Source organism: Gavia stellata, chromosome 11, assembly GCF_030936135.1.
Source record: "Gavia stellata isolate bGavSte3 chromosome 11, bGavSte3.hap2, whole genome shotgun sequence".
In the NCBI taxonomy this organism is placed as follows: domain Eukaryota; kingdom Metazoa; phylum Chordata; class Aves; order Gaviiformes; family Gaviidae; genus Gavia; species Gavia stellata.
In genome coordinates this window covers 1,986,426-2,009,603 of record NC_082604.1, presented here as the reverse complement: position 1 = coordinate 2,009,603, position 23,178 = coordinate 1,986,426, and the positions used below count along the sequence as shown (strand labels likewise).

Sequence of the window (23,178 nt, the reverse complement as noted above, 5' to 3'; positions counted from 1 at the left end):
AACTTTGATGTCATGCTCCTGGATATTAGTCAGCTTGGACAGCTCATGTCAGATGTGTCTCTGCCCCTTCAGTACAGGATGTTCCTTCTCCCCCTTCTGTTACAAGCAGCATATAGGGAAAACTGATTTTTCTGAGCTTGAGTTCTCGGTGATTCAATAAACACGGCTGTGCTTTCTGTGACTACATCCTTCAACCCTTGCTTAGGACTTTGTACAGCGCAGTGTATCGCTAACTGTGCTATAACGCCAGCAAAGCATTGAGATGAAACCATTGAAAAGTGGCATTAAAAAAGCTGCGGTATCTTTAAATCAGCAAAAGCTGCAAAAATACCGATCTCTTTCCTCTTTGGCTGATAAATTCATCTTTGTGTTCTGGGGCTGGGAGGGAGAAGGAAGGCAGCCAAGGAGCCTCCAGCTTGTCTCTTCTCGTGAGCATCAAAGCTAGTAGAAAGGGAGCTGGAGTTCCCCCTGGGCATTTCAGGAGTCATCACCTGGAAATCTGCAGCTCCGGAGTTACTTGCCACACAGCAGAACTCGCCGACATTTAAAGCTGTCAGTCAAATTGCTGTCTTCACTTTTTAGTTTGCTGCCAGCCTGCTGTTTGGCCTTTTCAGTTTTACTGCTCGAGCATGTTGCTGCCACCTCTTAAATCTGTGTGGCAAATGGCGCTGGGAATAACCTCAGCAGCAAAAAAATCCAGTTAAAAGAGGTACCGAGCTGTTCAGCTCTCTGCCTTGCTGCTCGTTTAACAGCACAAACGCAGGGGTGTGCAGAGCATCATCCCAACTCTCACTCTACAGAAAAAGTGTTTAAGAGAAATAATTGCTGCTGGTGTGTCAGAGGGTTATGGGAGCAGTCGTGGAGGGGCATCGCAACCTTCAGCAGCAGCACATGGGCTAACCAGTGCACTGGGATGTGCTGACGGGGTGCGATGACTCCTTCTGTCTCCAGACTTCAGCCCTCGCACAGTGCTGTGGTTTCAAGAGCGCTGAATAAGTCGGTATTTTGCTTAAACTGAAAGGGTGTATTTTAAGTCATGGCCGTCCACTCCATTTGCATGTCCTTGTTTAACACCTGCACAGTCGGAGCCGCATTGGCCCTTCGGGGGATGATGGTGCTTTCCTCGTGCTGCTTGTCTTGCCAGGGTGAAATAAAAACAAATGAGACAATAGTCAGTGACAGCCGGAGTGCCTGTGATGGAGAAAAAGGTGTTTGTGCCGCTCCTCGCAGACGCAGTGGTACGTGTTTTATGAAGAAACAATGCAACGACTGAGCAAAAATGGCTGTTCCGTGATGCTATGCTGCCCTCACGTGGGTATTTTAGAAATAGCCTTGTCTTCAATCCCGACCTGCACTAAACTAATGCTTTAAAACTCTTGGGCATCTCGCCCAGGAAAGACCCTTGCAATCACAGTGATTTTTTTTTTTAAACCGTTTCCACGGCACCCGCGGCCTGTGGAAGGTGAGGCCGGGGGGAAAGAGGAGATCCCGGCCTTGGCCGCAGACTCCCCCGGCCGGGCGGGCAGGACCATCTCCACCCGGCACTGGAGCTTGCTCTGAAGGGCTCACTCGCCAGGCTGTGACCCCCGGGACCGAGCAGCTCCCGAGCCCGGGGAGGGGGGAGGACGACCGCCGCCTCCCGCCGCCAAAAGCCGCGGCCTCCACCTCACGGCGGAGGGCGGGGCTTCACCTCAGGGCCGGCGGCGGGGGGCGGGGCTTCATCTCCGGGCGGAGGGGGCGGGGCTTGGCGCCTCACGGCCGGCAGCGCGGGGGCGGGGCCCGGCGCGCGCGCGCGCGGGCCGCGTCACTTCCTCTGCGGAGAGCGCTGGCGCCGGGAACGGTCGGGTCGGGTCGGCGCGGCGGTGGCGGGGAGCGGTGCGGCGGGACGATGAGCGACAGCGGGGAGCAGAACTACGGCGAGCGGGTAATACACGGAGCCTGAGTGCGCTGCTCGGCCGGGCCCCCCCTCCGCCCCTTCCCGGGCGGCGCGGCCGTCCCCGTGTCCCCGTCCCGCGGCCTGGGCGGAGCGGGTGGCGGAGCCGCCGCGGGAGGGGCCGCCGTGGCGGGGCGGGTGAGGAGGCCTCGGCGGCCGCGCGGGAGTCCCGGCTAGGCCGGGGCTTGGTGGGGGAAGATGGCGGCTGGCCCGGCCGGGAAGGCGGTGGGGGCGCGCGGCGGGGACGCTCTAGCTGCCCGCCCGCCGGCGCGCTCCATGGTGAGTCTGCCCGGCGCCATCTTGGGCTGGTGACCGGGCGCGCCGGAGAGGGACAAAATGGCCGAGGGCGGCGGGGCTGCGTGTCCCGGGCCCTGTCGCTGCGCCCCCGCCGGCGCCTCTCTCCCCGGTGGGGCTGCCTTGTCCCTGCCCCGAGCGTGGTGGGGCTGCCCGAGGGGGTGCGGGGCACGGACTGTGGCGGGGCACGGACTGTGGCGGGGCCGGGCGGCCGCTGCCAGTTCCCACCGCGGCGCCGGCGGGCAGGGGGCGGCTGGCTCCGCTCCCCCGTGCCTCCCGCAGCAGCGCTGGGGCTGCACGGCCCTTCAGGCCCCGCCGAGCTCGCAGCCGGGCTGCGGCGGTGTCGGCTGGTGCCGTGGTGCTTCGTCCTGCATCCCCCAGCTCTGTTAGGTAACGTCTGGTTAGGGAAGGAAGATCCCGAGCCGGTAGTAGTCTGAGCCTTTGTTATACTCTCTGCAAAGCTGCATTGTAATTCACTTTTGGTGAATTACTTTCTAAATTGAGCTCCGATTTGCTGCTCCTGGCGCTTGCTTGTAAAATATTAACTCTGCTTCTTGACGTAGTTGCAGCCTTGCATCCAGGTGGCTGGGTGTCTAATTTGATTTAAATATGATTGCAATAGTCGAAGGGTTGAGCCTCAAACTGAACGCGCTCAGTGCTAGGGCAGTATCCTTGCTTTGTGAAACCTGCATTAGATTGTTCTCTTAAACTGCATAGTTGCTGCAAGATGTTACTGTCTGGAGGGAATTTTACTAATACCGCAGTAGATGACTTGCTCAGCTTCATAGTTGTGATGTACATCTGCAATACAGATTATGTGTAGTTGGTTTTTCTTTAGCAAATCAGTCTTTTTTTCCTTTGAGGTCTTTAATTTTTACTGCAACAGACAAGTGCAGCGCAGGGATCAATACTGTGTTCTTGTGGTTTTTTTCAGCATCAGTCTAACTTTTTAACTTACTGCAGCATCAGAGGGAGTTGTGGAGGTGATAAGTAATTTAAATTTTAAACTTCCACTGGAGGTGGCAAAGTAAATTAAAGAGTGTCATAATTCTGAGCACAAAATTGCAGTGCCTTGCAGTGTCTGTCTTTGAATATGGCCTTTTCTTACTCAGATTCACTATAATAAGCTTTAATAGTATGAGTGTTTGTACTCTGAGGTGTAGGTTAGCTTAGAAAAATTTGGTCTCCAGGAAGCTAAAAATGCTAGATATAAATGAATGCTGAAAGATAGGGATTAAAGAATAGACTCCTACCACCCCCAGTATTATCTTTTCATTGATGTCTTCATGTCACTCTTACAACTGGTATGTTTTTAGTGAGGGAGTATTACTTCTTACTTGCTCAAGGAGGATTCCTGTGTGTTAGCTTTTTAAAAACTTGATTTAATTGCTGTTGTGCAAGTCAGACTGAAAACCAAGTTAAGATGGTAGCCAACTTCAGTAAAGTTTGCCAGGGTAACCCGCATTGTATTTTCAATCAGAATGAGTGGAAATATTAAAACCTTTATAGCAAAGTCTTTTTGAAACATAACTGTGCAGGATATGATAGCACAGCAGTTGCTGTCCCAGCTGCCTTTCTATTTTATCTTTTCTGTACTTTTATTTAAAAAAAAAAGAAAAATAATGTGCAGGCAGTCTTCACCAAGGCTTAAAATAAGTTATGTCTGAACTTTTGTGAATCATAAATAGGTAAGTTGTATGCAATGTACATGTTTGTAAAACTAAAAGATAAAACCATAGAGCTGCAAGCCTGCTATTTCAGACTAGGTCAGGGAGTGGCTTTTCTAATGCTATTGCCAGTGTTATTTATGATATTTTTTGCTTACTTAAGGCTTGTATTTTACCAAGTCAATGGCTTTCTACTTTTTCAAGCTGGAAGCGCTAAAGTCTCTGCGGAGTAGAAACAGTGTTTGGATAAATAATCTAGGATATGACTTTACAATTGTCTGTTAAGCTGTTCCAAGTGTATGCTGCCAACAAGAACTGTGCTTCTGAAAATGTGTTCCTGCTTTCTCCCTTGTACTAGTGTTTGTATAGTCAGTCAGATCTGCGAATTAAATCAGCTGAATTTTTTTTTCTGATTCCGTTTCCAGCTGCATTGGTTTCCAGGCTTGGCTTGATTGTGTAGCCATGAGTCCTCATGTCAGCATTGGGGATGAAGAAGAAATACCAGGTGCTTTTGCAAGTAATGGGACTTGCTATTTCAGCAGCAACACAAACTTAAACTGGCTTATGTCACAGTTTTAAAAGAAAAAAAAAGGAAAAGAAGAAAAATGCCCAGTCAAATTCTCTTTTACAGTTTATACTCCATAGTGGGATTAAACCCTGGAAACTTTTTTTGACTGAGGAGACTATAAATTATTAAATGCTACCAATGCTTAAAATACTGGAATATACTTCAAATACTGTCAGTGTGCTGTAAAAATTGCCACGTTTTTCTGAGTCACTTCTGTTTTGTTTTCTTTCATTGAAATTGTGCTCACTGAAGGGCATGTGATTCAGGGATGGAAGGGTTGGAAAGGAGGCTAGTTAAAGGAAAAAACAGTCTCATCCTGTGAATTAGTTAATACTGATAGTGTTTACTTGGTATGTGTCTGATCAGAAACTGTTTAATATGGTAGTCAGGTTTTTTGGTTTTTTAATCAGAGTAATTTGAATGGTATAAATGCTTAATTTATAGATCTACTTGCAAGGTACTTAATATATCTATTTTCAAAAATGCTGATTTTATTACTAAGTTGTGGAAGAAGGTCTAAGGAAGCAGTTTGAGAAGCTTAGAAACCATCTGATAGCTTGATGCCACCAAAAGGATAGGTCATTCCCTGTGTTCCTCCTTCATCAGCTAGCACTTGATCTGACCTCTTGGTGGGCTGATTCAGTACCCTAAGCTCTCAGAAAATGGTTTGTTTTTCTGCTGATGGATTAGTTTCCCACCAGCTCGGTGCACTGAATGAACCCACAGGGACAGCGTGAGTGGCAGAGGTGGTGGGAGGAAGCTGGGCTTCCGTGCTCATCGTCTGTTAGCTTGATTTTTCAAAACACACTCTTGTCTTTTTTTGGTGGAGTTTGGAAACTGTTGTGAGAAGGGGTTGTTCTGCTTTCCCTCGGAGTGGATTCCCAGCCCCTCCCAGCAGTGATCTGATCTGGTGATCGCGTGCTTCAGGGGGAGAGAGAGGCAAAAGCTGTTATTTTTCTGTTGGATCAATTGCTAAATTCAGTAGTAGAGAGGTTGAAGGAATATGAAGTGAGCACAATTACACCTTGAATAAATCTGACTGCAGATTTGGTAATGTGAGGCTGCACCCTTCTTCAGGAAAACAAGTGGAAATATGTAAGTTTATAGGGATTTAGGATTTAAAAAACCACTGATTTTATTTGCCTGTATCTTACATTAAGAAGCTGAAATCTGTAACTTGTATTCCTGTGAGGAAAAAACTGGATCTGAGAAGTGCAAAGAACACATGGTTCTCACCTGCATACCTTACAGCCGCTTCTGTCTGTGGAAACCTTTTCTATTTACTCCCTGCAAAATAATCCTGCTGTTGTGACATTCCCTGCTTATAGAGTAGATGGCTGTAATGCATCTTTATGAATGTGCTTAGAGGTGTTAAAAATACCATCCCTACAGTATTACACATTGTTTTTAATATGCTTAAAGTATGGAAAGAATAATTTGGAAACCACAAGCCTGGACTTCAGGGCTCCCACCTGAATTCCAGTAATGCCTGATGAAGGGGAGGAACTGTTGCTAAAGATCAAGGGATCTGGTGGTTTAAAATCTACGCTTCACTAATTCAAGGTTAGAAAAAAATGGTTCTTTGGTAGTGAACACCAGTCTTGATCTGCTTACCCGCAGCGTTTGAATATAGGTAGGATAAAGAAGGTTGTTTCCTCTTCTCTCTTTTTCTGCATGCCATGACAGGAGCCTACTTTTTTTAAAAAAAACTTAAAATTCACAAAGTGAAAGATGAAAAAATAGTAAAACAGAATGTATTAAGAACAACAAAACCAGATAGCAGAAACTCTCCGATTTAAGTGAACTGTGGGGGTGGCTTGTGTGAACCCTTAATGAGCGTCAGTATAATGGGGCCTAAACTGAGTCTGGAGTGCTGTAGGCTCCTGGTGTTTGAAATTTTGGGTAGGGAGGATTTCCTGGGGGTTGGGGTGGGGAGGGTAACAACTTTGAAATTTTATGGGTTATTACCAGTCCTAGTAATATCTGGAGCAGGTGAGATGCAGTGAATTCCTTTGAGGCTGGAAGTAATAAAGTGACATAATCTTGTAAAATGTGGTGGATTGAAGAGAGAGGTTTCGAAGAAGGATGATCTGGAAACAAAATGTGGATGTTTAAAAACTGGAAAATGTTGTAAAGTCCAAAGGAGCTAGAGGAAAAAATAAGCCAGCTGTTTAGTTTTCTGATGCAGATACACAGTTGTTTTAAGTTTTTTTTCTTCCTAAGTTTCTTCTCGGATCCTTGGTGTCCAGTTTCCACATCAATCTTAACCTAACATAGGAAAGATCATCCAAAAAAAATATGTATCAAATAGCTAGACTTCAGTCATTTGCTTGTGCTAATACCATTTCTCTACTGATTTCTTCAAAGCTTGTTGACTTCTAAAAACTCTAAAAAGGGTATGGGGTATGCTTATGGGCAAGATCGTCCCTGCTGCTTCCCTCCCATTGTTTGTTTCTTGTGTCCTTTTCACTATTAGACCACCTGTATTTGGACGTGGCTCCTTCTGTCTAGCCTGAATCCGTCAAGAGTGTTATGTTTTGTGAATGGAAGTGTTTTTCCTTAAATGAAGAACAGCCTTAGCTTTGGTTTTTATCCCTTCTTCAATCTTGCTTTGTCTAACTTTTTTAAAAGGGTTGAAGACTTCTTACAGCTAAATTAATACATTAACTCAGAACTCATCTCCTTGGATTGTTTTCTTTTCAAGGTAGCCATGGCTTTAGGTTAAATTTGTTATTTGTAACTGAAATTAATTCTCAATATTTGCACTGCCCTTTGCAGGGTTAGTATATGAGGTGACTATGGTTTAGAACACCTCCTTAAACATTTTGCCGGAGAAGAATATGGCCTTGATCAACTTTGCTTTATTTCTGTTGCTCTTGGTATTAATTGAGAATCTGCTTTACCCTGCAAGTTGTGTCCCGTCCCCCCCATTTTGTATGGTGGGCAATTGTAAATAGCTAAACTTTGGTTTAAGTTGTATGGAAGTGGTTTAAGCATGATTAAGTTTTGGGTGAGCAAATGAATTTCTGAATGCTTAGTATAGAATGCCCATTAAATAGAGTGTTCAGGTTTAAGAGGTGTTACAAAGATAAAACAAGTGATTTTTTGAGAAAAATCTGATACTCCGGTGGTGTTAGTGAGCATTCTTGATCAGAATTGACACAAAATTTAGAATTGTTTGGTGTTAGGAAAAATAGAATTCTGCTGTTGAATTTTAAATTTTCTCTAATACCTTGAAATAAATAATACCTTCTAGTGTGTTCAAACCAAGGGTTTAAGCCGTGTGACTGAAGTTAAGCATTATACTGATGATAAAAATACAAAAAGGTGAAAATGCTAATTAGGTTGTCATTACCAAAGAAGATTACAAGTAAATAATAGAGTAGCTGGGGTATTATTCCAGAACAGTGTTTGAATGTTTTGCATGGAATTGCATTTTTGGTTGGTGGAAAATTATGATTTACTTGGAAGCATGAAGCCTGCATATGTAATCACACTTGTGCAGGCAGAGTAGGTGTGAGTGTGCTCATAACCCTTCAAACTAGGCCTTCTAAACTGCAAGAATGTCCCAAAAAATAACGTAAGTCATTGAAGGACCAACCACATTGTGCTTTCTGCATTCAAAAAGCACACCAGTTAGTCGTCTCTGGCCGCAGTAGGGACCTTACTTAAGTCACTTCTTGCTGATTTTGTCTAAGTACGTGGCTGACAGTGCAAAGTATTTTGAGTTTCCTAATGCTAGAATTCATTAGTAGATACTCAGTTGATCCACTGTGCATTTGCTATTAAATATAGGCATAAATAGCGAATTCAGTTTCTTAGTACTAAGTTAAACTGAATTGACTGTTTATAAAATAGTAGGGCATTTGGTAGATTCAATTCTTGAACTGCATATAACTGCATATAGTAAAAGTCCACAAAACATTTTTTTTCTAGTTTCAGTTTTGGCACTAGATTTTATCCTGGAGTTTTTAAATATTCTTCATCCTGTTCTTTTTCTATTAAGGTTAATGTTGAAGAAGGAAAATGCGGAAGTCGCCATTTGACAAGTTTTATAAATGAGAATTATTTGAAGCTCAGGAATAAGTGAAGCTGAAATTTGAAAAAAAAGAAAGTGAATGCATGCTAATTATCAGACCAGAAGTCCCACTTGTAGAATATTGAGCAATTTGTGTGAAGTGGGGAAGATGAAAGAAGTCAGAATTTGAAACGGAAGAATGAAGAAAAGGAATAAAAATGAAGTTAAGATAAGAAGTAATCTGGAATCTGAAAGCACTACGCTAAGTAATTACTAGTCTGTTTATGTGTCCCTGTATATTTTGCTAAACATGCATGCATTATCTGTTTAATAGCAAAAGTATATGCAGGGTAAAGAAGTGTCTACCAGGGAAAAAAAAAAAAAACCTTCTTAAAAATCTAGGCAGTTCTAATGCCAACTGCCCGGACACATAGATACGAATTTTTGCCATTTATTTCACTGGAGCTTGTTTACAGACCTTAGGTAAACGAGAAATTGTGTACAAATTAGGCTTTCAATATCTGCGTGCAGGAATCCCGTTCTGCTTCCAGAAGCGGAAGTGCTCATGGGTCTGGCAAGTCGGGGAGACACACCCCTGCAAGATCTCGATCTAAGGAGGATTCCAGGCGTTCCAGGTCAAAATCTAGATCCAGGTCTGAATCCAGGTGAGTTTACTTCTTTTACCTCTTCCTCCTCTTCGCAAGTCAGATGATTGTGTCAGAGGTGAACTGAAGTCCAATTTAGCCCGGTTCAGTTTCCAGAGATAAGTGATCTGTGGATGTTGAATACAAAGGGGCATGTGTGGTTTCAGGATTTGAAAAGCTAAACTATCAAGTTAGATCTTTTTGCAGCTTTTCTCTAAGAGGGAGTCAGCTACCTAGGCTTGTGTCTCTGCTGGTACAGTTTGGAGGTGGCCTGCCTTTTAAGTCTTAGAAATTCTAACAGCTAGTTTCTGAGCATGAAGCGTCAGGAAATCTAGATCTTAGTTTTTCTGTGAAATAAAAGAAATATGTGCATCAGCAGATTTTCCATTTTAGGTCACATTAATGTATTACGTTTTCTCACTGGAAGCAATGATGTTTCTGGAGTAGTTAACGGTATAGTCCATGAAAAAGAAGCAGTAGAGATAAATGTGAATTTCAACAGACAACTGACTTAAATATATATTAATTTAACTTGAAAATTAACAGGCTGGAAAGCTTTAAAGATTAGACGGCTTTCCAAGCTCCCAAAAGAAGTTGTGGAGCAAGTAGCTTGCTTACTGTATTTGTTACGTGGCAATGCAAATGTACACTATGAAAATGCCTTTTGCGCTGTATTACCTATCCTTATACTCATCTGCTAAACAAGCTGTACGCAGTGACAGGATTCCTCTTGAAGCTGTTAACAGGCATAATTGAGACATCAAATATGCTGCTAGTCTAAAAATAGGACTATAAACATCACTGCTAGCCACTTTACATTGGCTTTACCAGGTGTGTTATGTAAGAGATACATATTTAATAAAGAATTAATGGAGAGACAACAAAACCTGTGAATGGGTGAATTACGTTATTTTCTTAAGAGCCTAGATACTTGAGTGCTGACCACGGAAATTAATGTGTTGATAGTTCCTTTACTCAAGTGTAAGCATTCAGGTTAAAATACCTGGGTTTCAGCAGTGGGTTTTCCAGTTGAGCTGTTCACAATATACTTTTTATGTATATAAGCAATGAATTAGGCTTGCCAAAGCTTGGGTGTCAGGCTGGAGGAAAGATGACAACTCTGGAAGACATTGTGCTATTAGCAATCACCCATGATGGAAAACACTATCAGATGCTGTGTTCAGGTCTCCTTGTGAGATCAAAGTGATCAGTTGGAAAGGTTTTTGTGAGAAGGAAGATACTTGGGAAATTTTGACAGCAGAGGAATGGCCTTGTTTGTGTACTTCAGGCACAGCCACAAGTGTCAAATCATGCACTTGGGAATCCCTGTAGTGCAAGAACAAGTACGTCAAATTAAAGGAATAAATACTTGGTAGAGTAATACTGCTTTATAGAGTATAAAATTGGAGTGACCTCTGGAATTGCTAATAGTGAGAGATTCATAGGACAGCTCAGGACGGGTCCAGTCCAAAACCTTGCTCAAGGCAGAGTCAGCTCTGGGCTCAGACCATCTTCTCAGGGCTTTATCCAGTTGGGTTTTGAAAACCTCAGAGGATGGAGACTGCAGAACACCTTTGGGGAACTTTTTAATTTTAAAATAACAAGCAAGTCAGGACCCAGCCCAGCATGTCCTTCAGCACCTTAATCCATAACCCCAAGGGATTCCGTACTCTTTAAAGCAAGCACCATGTTTCTCACTTGCAGAATAACCATAATACTGTGTAGGAATGCAATCACAAATTGTATAAAATACTGGAAGAAGCAAATACAAGATCTAGACTTTACAAGAGACCTGGTATATCATTTACTTTTACAAGAAATCACCCTCTGAATAATACTCTGGCAACTGACTTTTTACTTTTTGATGAACAAAAACTAGACGCTTATGACTACCACAGCTTCCTGAGCATTTAACAGCTGTCTTGAAAATGCCTATGGCTGGAAATACTGGAATTGTGTTGCAGAGTTAGAGTGTGTTCATTAGCAGATTTCAGCAGAATTGTGTCAAGGCACATATTTAGAACCAACATCCTTATATCTCTTTTCAGTGCCGTCACACGTTTGGATGTGATCACGAGCAGGTCATCTAACTCTGGCTCTCACCAGAGAAATAATCTTGTGAGAACTTTCATATTTCTTGGTAGTTTCTGTTGCAAATGTATTTTTGAGTTACCAACTTTATAAATTAAACTTTGATTTGGGAACAAATCTGTGTCCTGGCGTATTTATCATTTGGGGTGTGGATATACTTGATTTAAAAATCTGCTTTTGTTGAAGTTTTCATCAGCAGCATAGCAAGCTTGTTATCTTTGGCTGACTCAGTGAAGTCTAAACAATTCTTAACAAAGGAATAGGATTTTCAGCTGTGGTGGCTTTGCAGCAAAGGAGAATAATGGCAGTATGACATCTAAGGCAGCAATATTAGCCGTGCCTATTTAAAATAAGCCTTGTTCTCTCACATAATGGATTGCCTGGTTTAGAAGTGTCCAGCTCTTGTTCAGTGTGATGGGTGCATTCTGTTACCTGGAATAACTGTTAACACAGTTCTGTGTTTGCCTTCATTATTTTTTTCTGTGTCAGCAGTTGAAATGTGGCTGTATGCATGTGTTGAACTTCTTTTTTTTTCTTATTGTTATTATTTCTGGTTTTCTTTACTGTCTTCCCCACCTCAGAGAAGTGCCCTCTTTTTTTCTTTACTTTCTGTTGCCAAAAGTAATTTATTCTTTCTAAATACCTAGTTAGAAATGTTGTAATGGGACATGCTGAAGTCATTTCTCCTGGGCATGTGTGTATATATTTCAAGTTGAGGAAGACAGAACTTAGCTGGCTCACTTCTGACGAGGTTGAAGGTATTTTTTAAGGAGGCCTGTAATGTACAGAATGTATAGCATGCAGTTTGCCTGTCTGTGACACTTAGTGAGAAATCCTGACTGTGGAAGAAGCTGTTAAATGCTCAGGAGTGAAAATGGGTTCAGGTTAAGAGCTTCATTCATGCTAGCATAATGGCGGTGGTACTGTGAAACATGGCTGTGCAATGAATGGTAGCTTACGGTCCCTCAGTCAGTACTTGCTGCCTTGGCTTCCACAAACTAGAGGAAGGACAATTAAGACACAAACAAGAGTCTGAAGAGTAACAATTTATGGCTAAAAGCCTTTGAATATTAAGCTGTTGATTGCACTTCTTAGCCTTGCAGCGATTTTCTTTGTAGTTGTGTGGAATGCAGATTATTCGGTGACTGCCATCAGCAGGCCAAGCTCAGGCGTAATATTCCGGTTTAAGTGCTTGCCCAGCTTTTCAGCTAAGATTGTCTGTGTTGGGAGGGCTGAGGGCTTAGTAGAAGGAACTGAAGTGTTCCAGGACCTCATCTCTATGGACTTAGTGCTGTCAGAAAAATTTTCTGGAACTGTTCTGAGGAGGCCTGGGCTGAAATTAGTGAGCAGTTGCACCTTTGCCTAAATACACTTGAATTGTGAACATGTAAACATTCATGAACAGCTAATGTTAAACAACTGTTGAAATACCAGAAGGTAAATAAGCCTAATACTGCGTAATTTCTTCACTCAGTGTTAAGCTCTGTTTCAGGGGCGTTTGCCAGACTTCTGTGCTTGTAATTATGCACTGTGTAAAAATTGTATTTGCTTTTCAGTGTCACTGAAAGCAGTGTTATTCAGAGTGCTAGAATAAGCAGAAGTGTGCACCTCTGCAATCATGCATGCTTTGTGTGAAGTCATATTTGCTATTTACTCCTCTTCCCTTTTTCTGTTAAGTCTTTAAAAGAGAGCCACCCCAGCTATTTTTACTTAAATAGTACTGTAAATGCTGTGAATATTCTAAGCCTATACTGTGTCGAACCAAGATAGCCTTATTAGAGAAAGTTAAAAGCTATTGGGGAATTAAAAGCTGACCAAAATGGAAGTTGAGGTTCCTCTTCTGCAGTGGAAATGCTCTGAGAGCATCTATAGTAATCTAATTGTAAGGGTTTAGCGCGCAGTCCTTGAGAGTAGTGACTAAATTCATTATAGCTGAGTCGTGTGGTACTGCAGGTTTTTAGAAAATGGTTATTTGGGCTTTTTGTTTGTGAATATCTTGACATATTTTTTAAGGGTTAAAAAACGCAAACAAATCCAACACTGTACCACCTTCTTTTTTTTTTCTTCCTCAGATCTAGATCAAGGAGGAGTTCCCGTAGACACTACACAAGATCACGCTCTCGTTCCCGCTCTCATAGGAGATCCAGAAGTAGGTCTTACAGTCGGGATTATCGGCGACGACACAGTCACAGCCATTCACCCATGTCTACTCGCAGACGTCATATTGGAAACAGGGTATGTCTGTTACAGAAGTAGATGACTCGTCCGTAGTTCTGAATACATCCTGAAATCACTGAATTAATTCATTGGGGTTTTCCAGATGAACATTCTGCTTCCCACTCAGGTCTATTTAAAAGATATTGTTGAGGTTAATTGTCATTTGGCTTTTGGTAAGCCATGAATCTCCATAAGTTTGCTTAGGATTTTCGGTGGGGGCGGGGGGGGTGTCTTGTTTGTCTGTTTTGTTTTTTTTAACAGATGCCTTTGGAAGTGCTACCAGTGCAGGCTGTTGTCGGTACATGTGCTGTAATAAATACAGCAATGTATGCAGTGAAGGATGGGGGTAGGATTAGAAGGGAGAAACATTGGTGTGGTTTTTTAATTAGAAAGCCTGGAAAACTAAAGCATTTCATTAAAAGCTGTTTTGATGGTGTCTTTATTAAATGAGCATGCAAACCAGCTTGCTTTTTAGCTGCTTTACAGGCTCAGGTGGCTGAGTACAGTGTGGTTTGTGCTGAAGTAGAGGGGAAAAAGTGGTAACTAACACAAATGAAGATGTCATCCAGGCCCCTGTGCGTGTATATATCTTTCCACAGTCATCAGGTTGGTTTTGGAGGGTAAACTTTTTAAATATGGTACCTGTTATGTGCTGTAACTGTAGTTTATACAGTAGCCTGAGAAATGCAAAGTATTTTTGTGAAAGGAGGCTTGTGTATCTGTAGGTTTGATTGTAATAGTGTCTATTAGCAAGTTAACCCAACCTGAATCTCAGCAGTATCTTTGTTGTTTTGTCTTGAAGCTCTGACAGTCACAACTTGTATTTGCAGTACAAGGTATTTCACAAGCAATTTTATTCTAATACCTATCTATCTGTCCCTTCCTTTAGGCAAACCCTGACCCAAATTGTTGCCTTGGTGTGTTTGGATTGAGTCTGTACACCACAGAAAGAGATCTGAGAGAAGTTTTCTCCAAGTATGGTCCAATTGCTGATGTTTCCATTGTGTATGATCAGCAGTCTCGGCGTTCAAGAGGATTTGCATTTGTGTACTTCGAAAACGTTGAGGATGCTAAGGAAGTAGGTTGGGATACAGAATGTATGGCATGTTTGCTGTGTTCTCAGTTGCTGGGATGTATATTCTGGGTGTGTATATATATGTGTATCAGGATATAGGCTGGGGAAACCGAGGGCCTAAAAAATACTTGGCACCTCATAATAAATGTCAGAGTCTTAGTTCAAAAGATACCTACTGTGTACCAGAGGAGGGAGTGGAGAGGCATGGATACTGGTCCCTGAGCTGCTGTGTGATTCACAAAAGCAAACTTCAGGCTAGCCATAGTGCAAACTATGCCAATAAGGAAAAGGAAATAGAAACACAGGCTCTCTGTTTTAGTTATGAGATGAGAGTTCCTTCCTAATTCCACATGTGATCTTATATTTAATAACAGGCATGTGCAGAGTGGAACAGACAGCCATTTCAGAGTTCTCTGTTGGAGCGCTAACATGCGTTCTGCTGACTTCTAGTGCTTCAGTCTGAAAGGTGGTGCGAGGGGGAATCCTTTCTGAAAATAAAAGGCCTGGCAGATGTACACTGGCTTCCTGACCCTGCAGATGTCCATGGGAAACCCTGAGGGATTCAGTAAATTGAAGCAGTGTCAATACTGTGTAACAAATTACGGGATTTGTGCTTACAAGTGCTACAGAATGAACAGGGAATTCTGTACTTGCCAGGTATAGAATTCAACACTCGGGCCAGCCCTTGGAGAGCAGTGTGCTTATGAGCTGTAACTAGGCTTATATTCTCCATGAATTCCACTACTTAAAGTCTCTAATGTCGTCTTTTCAAATTTGGCAGGAAGACTTCCATGTTAGGTTTGAGCTTTGGATGTAGGTCCTGCTACTTGGCAGAAAAAAACAATGGTTTTGGTTTTTTACTTCAGATTTACTTAGAGCTCAGATATTACTATATTCAAGGTTATGGTAGGTTTTGAGGATGTATTGGAGGGAAAAAACCCTTAATGTAACAGTGCTCTTCTGTTAACTTCTAAATGCTTTGCTTCATGTTGTGTGTTGGAGTAGTTACGTCTCCCTACGTAAGCATGTTCAAAGGTTCCTCTTAATCATGTTAGAAACAAGTACTGAAACAATTGTTGAATTATCTTCCTTTCAGGCTTTTTATGCAACGTAAGTCACATTTTTAAGTGGTTACTGAAGCTTATATCCGGCTGACCTAGAATGTCTTAGAGTTTAGGTTCAGTGTTAAGTACAAGGCCTAAGTGAGCCTTGGATGTGCATCCTAACTGAGTAATTTTAGGACTTCTCCTAATACTTGAAGCAGTGGTTAGAAACTTGCGTTGGTAATAAACTTCATACTTAGAGCTAATTGTATTTGATCACCCTGCCCAGGCAAAAGAACGTGCCAATGGAATGGAGCTGGATGGAAGAAGAATCCGGGTGGACTTCTCCATAACAAAAAGACCTCACACACCTACCCCTGGAATCTATATGGGAAGACCCACTTAGTAAGTTACCTGTGTGGGTTTTTTTCCAAACCAGTATGGGATGGGATTAAAAAGTGTTCTGTATCCCCTCTTAAGAGACCTGATTCTGTGTGTTTTTCCTAGCTTATCAGGCTTTTGCATTAATGCAGTGTTCTGAAAGCTGTTCCCTTGCTTCTGACTTGTGTGCTGTACAGTATGTGGATGTTTCAATACTAGAAACTAAAATACAAAAATCACTGTTGATGCCTAATTAGGGTTTTAAAGAAAAAGTCTTCTTAACAAGAGCTGTGCTAACACTGATGTGGTTAACTGGCAAAGCTTCCGAAAACGAAAAATCTCAACTGATAAAGGAGGCTCTTCACAATTTAAAAAAATTACATGTGGACAGCCATCAGTAGTAATGCATATCTTTCCAGCTCTTCAGATAGGAGGGGTTAATTTATATAGCACTTGTCAGCGAGGGGTCTAGGCTCAGCCTGCATTATAGTGAGCAGAAACCTGTGTTCCTTAGTTATGTAGCCCAGACATGAGCTATCTAAACATTTAAATAAGTCTACGGTAAGATTTTTTTGACAATTTCTAAATTATTTTAAGTTGTTGTCCTGTGTACCTTCAAATATTAATGTCTTTTGCAAGCTCAAGTTTCCAAGCTTGAATTAACAAATACTAACTGAGCAGCTGTGTGGCCCTATGCACAGAGCACACTTTTGACTTAAAGTTGCCAGGAATGTAAATTGTTTTCCCAAGTAATTTCCCACTTTTTTGCCCAAGACTTTCAGCTTATGGTACTGGTGGTTATGTAGTTGATGTTGTGTTGAGACTGCAGGTTATTTTTTTTAATGGGAAAGTTCTTCCAAAAGGAGCTTTCTGAGAGTTAAAAGTGAATGAAGAGTTGTCACAGAATGGAATTTCTCATGTGCCTGTGATATCAAAAGGTTAAGAGGTTTCAGACCAAGGAGGAAAGTAGCTGTCTTAAAGTTCAAGCATTTTAAAAAGCAATTATTTAAGTAGTTCTGTTCCCATCTGCACTGATGGGAAAGTAGGAGTGCTCACAATCATTTCAGCTGTGAGGACACAAGGTAATAATATAACCCAGTTAAAATGGTGTATGCTTAACTGACTGTATTCCTACCGAAAAGCACTGGAAACAATATTAATGTTTTACATTTTATTAAATGTATTTCTCTCACTACTTGTAGTGGCAGCTCACGACGACGAGATTACTATGACAGAGGGTATGATAGAGGGTATGATGACCGCGACTATTACAGCAGATCATACAGGTGAGGCAATATTTGTAATACTCGACTGCTTTTTAGACTGTCCTTTCTCATCTACATTTCTACCTATATAAGTGTTAAGCAGTTCAGCCTACATATGTATGCCAAAATATTTTTGCATTTACTGTTATTCTGGATTCTTACTATGAAATCATTTACCGAAATGACTGCTCAGTACAAATCAGACTGGTCAGACTGAGAAATACTTCATGATGTTTAACTTCATGATGTCTAACATGAGTTAGTCCATTATGTTTTTTTAATCCGCATTAAGTTTTGAAAAACAAAGTATGTTCTCTATACTCTCATTTTAAAAGAATCTTTTGTTGGTTCATCTGTTACACTGAAATGGTGGAAATACAGGCGCAGATCTAACATTAGAGTTGGCATTATAGTGCCAGCTTACATTTTTGAATGTAGTGTAGTAGGCAAAAAGTGGGAAATTTCAGTGGCCACCAGTATGCCTACTAATAATTATGGCACCTCAAATGTTGCCAAAAATAAGGAATCGGGGATTGGAACATTACCTGTTCTGTATTGGACGTTTTCATAAAAAAACTTTCTTTAACATACTCTCTTGGGTTTGATGTATGTGTTTTACTTGAAGGACTCACACCTCCTATTTCTGTCTGTCTTCAGGCTGGACTTCTGTCTTGGACAGCATGGTAGTTAGCTGAAAGAGGTGAATATTCAGGTGGCAATATACATTGTCAGAGGGCTAGTAAAGTTGATACAAAATCTGTTGAAAACATGGTCAGTATGTAATTGATTTTGGTGATAGAGCAAGATTGTCTTCTGCATTTTCCATTAAGACTGTCAACAAGACTTGTCCCCTGTGAAATCCTCACAACTTCTGGGACACTACATTGGACACAAAGATAAGAGTTCATTTTTTTGGTCTGCAACTACCAAACATTCTTGTAGTGGCAGAATTCTATAGTAGTACTTCCTAAGATCTGTAGCGTGTCCAGAGAAGGGCGACAAAGCTGGTGAGGGGTCTGGAGCACAAGTCTGATGAGGAGCAGTTGAGACAGCTGGGGTTGTTTAGCCTGGAGAAGAGGAGACTCAGGGAAGACATTACTGCTTTCTGCAACTACCTGAAAGGAGGCTGTAGAGGGGCGGATGCTGGTCTCTTCTCCCAAGTGACAAGTGATAGGACAAGAGGAAATGGCTGCAAGTTGTGTCAGGGGAAGTTTAGACTGGATATTAGGAAAAACTTCTTCACCGAAAGGGTTGTCGGACATTGGAAGAGGCTGCCCAGGGAGGTGGTTGAGTCACCATCCCTGGAGGTTTTTAAAAGACGTGTGGATGAGGCACTTAGGGACATGGTTTAGTGGTGGACTGGGCAGTGTTAGGTTTACGGTTGGACTTGATAATCTTAAAGGTCTTCTCCAACCTAACCAATTCTATGATTCTGTGATTCTAAGTGATTTGCCCAGCTTAAATGCCTCAGCAATGGGTGGATTTATGATTGTTTCCTGATGGCACCCATGTATTCATGGAAATACGTGAATTCAAACTGCATTATCACGTTATAGCTCAAATACAAAGGAAATAATAAATTCTGTGATCTTAGCTTTCGGTGTACTCTTCTGTGGCTTTCTACGTGTAGAAGAAATTACTATCTTTATACTTCTATTGATAGCTGTGTGGTCATTGTCAGTGACTGAGGGCAGCTATCTCCTCCTTCCCCTCCTACTGCTTTCAGCCACTGTTTTTCCTTCCCATGCCGTTGGCATTCCTTCCAGTCTGTTTCTTCCCTCCCTGCCTTGTTGTTGTCACTTAAATCAGGTGCCTTGCTTCTATGGTGCTTTAGTGCTGCTGGGGATAGGGAGGGGCTCAAGGTGCTCTTCATCATCACAGTGAACACAGGAGGCTCTGTGTTCTGCTCACATTTCTGGGAAACAGTCGTTAGGGTACTTCTCTGCCTCTAACAACTCATTTTCGTGAAACATCAGTGGTTTGAACATTTTGGAGAACCGTAGCAGCTAAAATCTGAAGTCGATACTGGGTATACAAGAACCAAGACGTGTTGGGTTTCATCTCGGCAGCACTTCTATATAGGCTTTCATAGGAGGTAGATGTGACCCAAAAGCAGCTCTTTGACCAAACTTCCAGTTTGTTTCAGAGCACAAGGTACAAAAACTTGCTTGGTATAGTTAACGTAGCCTAGTCTCATTTCATGAACTGAAATCTAGGAGGTAAATTAACTGAAGTGGGTCACCAAAGCATTGGGGAACAGAAAAGACTTACAACATAACCTGCTAAGCAGTCTGTTAAGTGGTGCTTCTAGCTTGCTTCTCCCACTTTCCGGGTTTTTTTTTGTATGGGGTTCTGATGTAAACCTATTAAAATGGCAAAGTTGTGTAAGGACCAGCAAAAGATGTGTAGCTGTGCAGTGTTTGTTAAAGAGTTTTACACTATCAGTCTTTCTTCTTGTACTTCATAGTACAAAGTTCCTCTTCATTCATAAAGGGTCAGTCGGGGTTTACTTGTCCTTGAAATCTGTTATGGCATGACCCTAAGTCTTTAGTGCTTAAAGTGTTACCTTTTTCATTCCTGATAGTGAACAGTTGTTCTCAGACATTTGTAAAATGTTATCAGAAGTTGTAATTACGTCAGTTCTGGGTGCATGCTAGTGAGAATAGCTGCAAACTGTGATAGTGACTGAACATAACGAAGAGTACATGCATTAGAGGAGGAAGAGCAGACTAGAAAGAAGTAATGTGAGAAGACTGGACTACTTCAGTTAGTGTGCTAGGCTGTGTGTAGCATATCAGAATTCATGGCCATGCTTTGGTCCAGCTCTTGGAGGCAGTCATGTGCTGGACGATGTTCTGACCTTCCTACATGCTCTCCCATCCTGTGTCTGTTGTGAACTAGGGCTTTGGGGTGGAAGTACTCAGAATATTGACAATTCCAGCAATGGTGATTTCCATTTCCTATCTTAAAAAAAAGGGAGGGGGGAGGGGAACAAACACACAACCCCCCCACGCTAATGTTTTAAAGCTCACTGCAGAGCCCTTACAATGTCTTTTCACAGAAGATACTGAAAGAGTGAAAGCCACAATGGTTTGTGTGTGGCTACTTCAAAAATAGCGTGGTCTGCCTAGGTTAGATACGTACTTTCTCATCCTGCTGATATTGGTCATTTGAAGGAGAGAGAAGAATAGTGTTGTGTATGTCCTGAGCGCTTCCTTGAGGAAGGGAAGGTTAGAATTCTTAGAGATGCAGTAGAGCATTGCATACTAGTACTCCACCCTAGAAAATCAATTGGTGACAATTACTTTGCCTTTTTTTCCTTCCTTGCCCTCTGTGCAGTGAAGCCTTAAGGGAAATACGATTTCAGATGGAATTGTCATGTTAAAACTTTAATTTTTCCTCATTGTTTTGGGATGCTTCATCTTGGCTGGGAAAGTATCTGTAAACTGAAGAATAAGCTTAAAAAAACCCCCGACTTGCACACTGGCTATCTACCAAATGGAGAAGACTTTTAAAAAAAAAAAAATAAAAAAAAAAGGGAGACCTGCTGATTGAAGGTGTGGTGGTTTGGGGGTTCTTTGTCCTTCATATGATTTACGGCCTTTTTGAGCTGCCATGAGACTCGGTGGCAGTGACTGTTCCATAATCCAGACTTGATTTAGTCACCTCCTGTTAATGCTGTACTGTATCTAAACCTGTGGAGGTACCAGCCCAACCACTTAACGTTGTTAAAGACTACCATGTATTGTTTCAGTTCTAGGCAGTAGAAGTTGTACCTCAGTTCTTCAATGCCTGTGTTTAAACACGATTGTGAAGTGTTAAAATGTAAGGGTGTGGGGTTTTTACCCTGCCTCCAACCTTGGAATCAACTTTTCCCTCAGGACAGTGAATTGATTTTGCTACTTCAAAAGAAATAAATAAAATTGCTTGCCTCGAGTGGGTAAGCATGAGAGAACAGAAATGGTCTTTAGAAGCAAAGGCTATGTACCAATCTTAAATTTGCTGCTCGTTGGAGAGTATGACATCGTAAAATACAATATTGGTTAGCTGGAACATGAGTCCTCTAACTGCTCCTTGACACAGAGTTTAGCCAACTCATTCCAAGAATACATGAAAATTAATTCAATGAGGTAATTTAGCATTATCCAGTGTAGGAACCAACGTGTTCTTGTCTTCGCATCATTTGCTTGTGCTTGATGTTGCTTTTTGCTTGTACAATGAACTTTTTGTCTATTTTTTAAATTTTCAAAAGTCATTCTGCTTTTGTATTCACAGAGGGGGTGGTGGCGGCGGAGGAGGAGGATGGAGAGCTGTTCAAGACAGGGATCAGTTTTACAGGTATGAGAGGAAAGCTTTCAGCATCTGGGCAACAGTGGAAATATACATAGTATTTTTTGAGTATTCTATGAATAAGTCTAGGATATTTTTAAACACATTAAAAGAAACGGGGCGGATGCTGAGCACTGGCAGCTCTTCAGTGAGTAGAGCAATTAATTTCAAAGGTTCCCTCATCGGTGTGTACAGGGGCGAGGTTAGCACAGGGACAGGTTAGTGCAGCTTTGCACAGGAAAAACTTGTGATTTATGCCAAGAAGTTAATGTCCTGAATGTTTGGGGATTTTTTTTGATTAGGAGATGAGTGGAACTAGACAAGGAAGCGCAAAACTTGGGAGTGCCTGGTTTGGAGGTGGGGTGGTTGTAGCAGTGACTGCTACTCAAATCAACTCTTCATCTCGGAACAAATAACTCTGATTCAAAGTTAAGGTGTGATTTGGCTTACACTGCTTGTTGGGATGCTCTTGCCTTGAGCAGGTAGTCAAATTGTGAATGCCAGAGAGCTTCTGTTTCTTTTATGAGTCCAAAGTAATACTGCTCTGCCCCAGTAATGAGAAGAGTATTAAGAAAATTCAGATCTTTGCTTTGTTATCCAGTAGAAATGTTGATCAGCTATTTATACACTCGCTAGCTTTCCCAAGTACGCTCTTGATACCAGGTTGGGTTAGAGGTATCCGCATAACTCTGCTGCCACAGGCTCTGACGAAGGGATTGTTTCTGTTGCCCTCTTTCACAGGAGGAGATCACCATCCCCGTACTACAGCCGAGGGGGCTACAGATCTCGATCCAGATCTCGATCCTATTCACCTCGTAAGTAGTCTTAGAGTTCCCATATCAAAAGCAAATTCCCGCTTTGCCTGAACAACTTCTTTTGAGGTTTTGCATCCGTAAAGATTATTCGAGTTCAGTGTGGTTATTTTCTTGGAACCACAGTTCCCTTCAATGTTTCATTGAGCAACTGGCAACCTTGAGGACAGAGCAAATATTTAGTTTGCAAAAAAAAAAAAAAAAACAAAAAACAAACTGGGAAATACCACTTGTTAAAATGTCTGAGGTACCATTTCTTTCTCCGGAACCCTGTTAAAACAGGAGTTTGTAGTACGCTGATGGTTTGGTTACCTCTAGGACAGCAAGGCCGAACTCCCATGCCTTGCACGTTCTAACACTGAAACTAAATTTCCCAACATAACTTGTTGAAGAGGAGGTTAACTTCATCCGAGGTGCTTTTTTTCTGAATTGCTTATTTGCATGGAAGATAAAGCTGCGTTTTGATGGCAGAAATGTAATAAAACACAATAGCATTCCTAGCATACTCCCTCTGTAGTGGATAGAGAGTGAATGAATAGGTCGTGTTCTCATGTTTACCCTTTGCGTCCAAATGAAAACTGCTTTTACCGATAGGCAGGGAAGCCGCCACCAAACAGTTACTGTGTGAATTCTCGTCGTGCCCCAGGCAGAGGATGGGGATCGGGGGGTTTCTACCCAAAGGAACTGTGCTGACTGGTCTGGGACAGATCATAAGGCTCTCGAACTCATTGTGAATTTGAGGGGTGGCAGTGAATTTAGGCAGAACTCTTAAAAATCTGTCAATCCTTGGAGATCTAATAGCATCTGCCTCTTGTTTTTTCTTTCAGGTCGCTATTAAAGC

The 23,178-nt window shown here is 42.0% G+C and overlaps 1 protein-coding gene across 1 annotated transcript; it reads left to right on the top strand.

Moving 5' to 3' along the window:
- The first annotated feature begins 1,851 nt into the window (after positions 1-1,851).
- TRA2B (transformer 2 beta homolog) lies at positions 1,852-22,348 on the top strand. The gene is made up of 8 exons (XM_059822414.1): positions 1,852-1,924; positions 9,012-9,145; positions 13,288-13,450; positions 14,322-14,510; positions 15,840-15,955; positions 17,134-17,217; positions 21,472-21,534; positions 22,267-22,348. Exons 1-8 carry the CDS (start codon positions 1,889-1,891, stop codon positions 22,346-22,348), a joined length of 867 nt encoding a protein of 288 aa, XP_059678397.1. The 5' UTR covers positions 1,852-1,888.
- Positions 22,349-23,178: the final 830 nt, after the last annotated feature.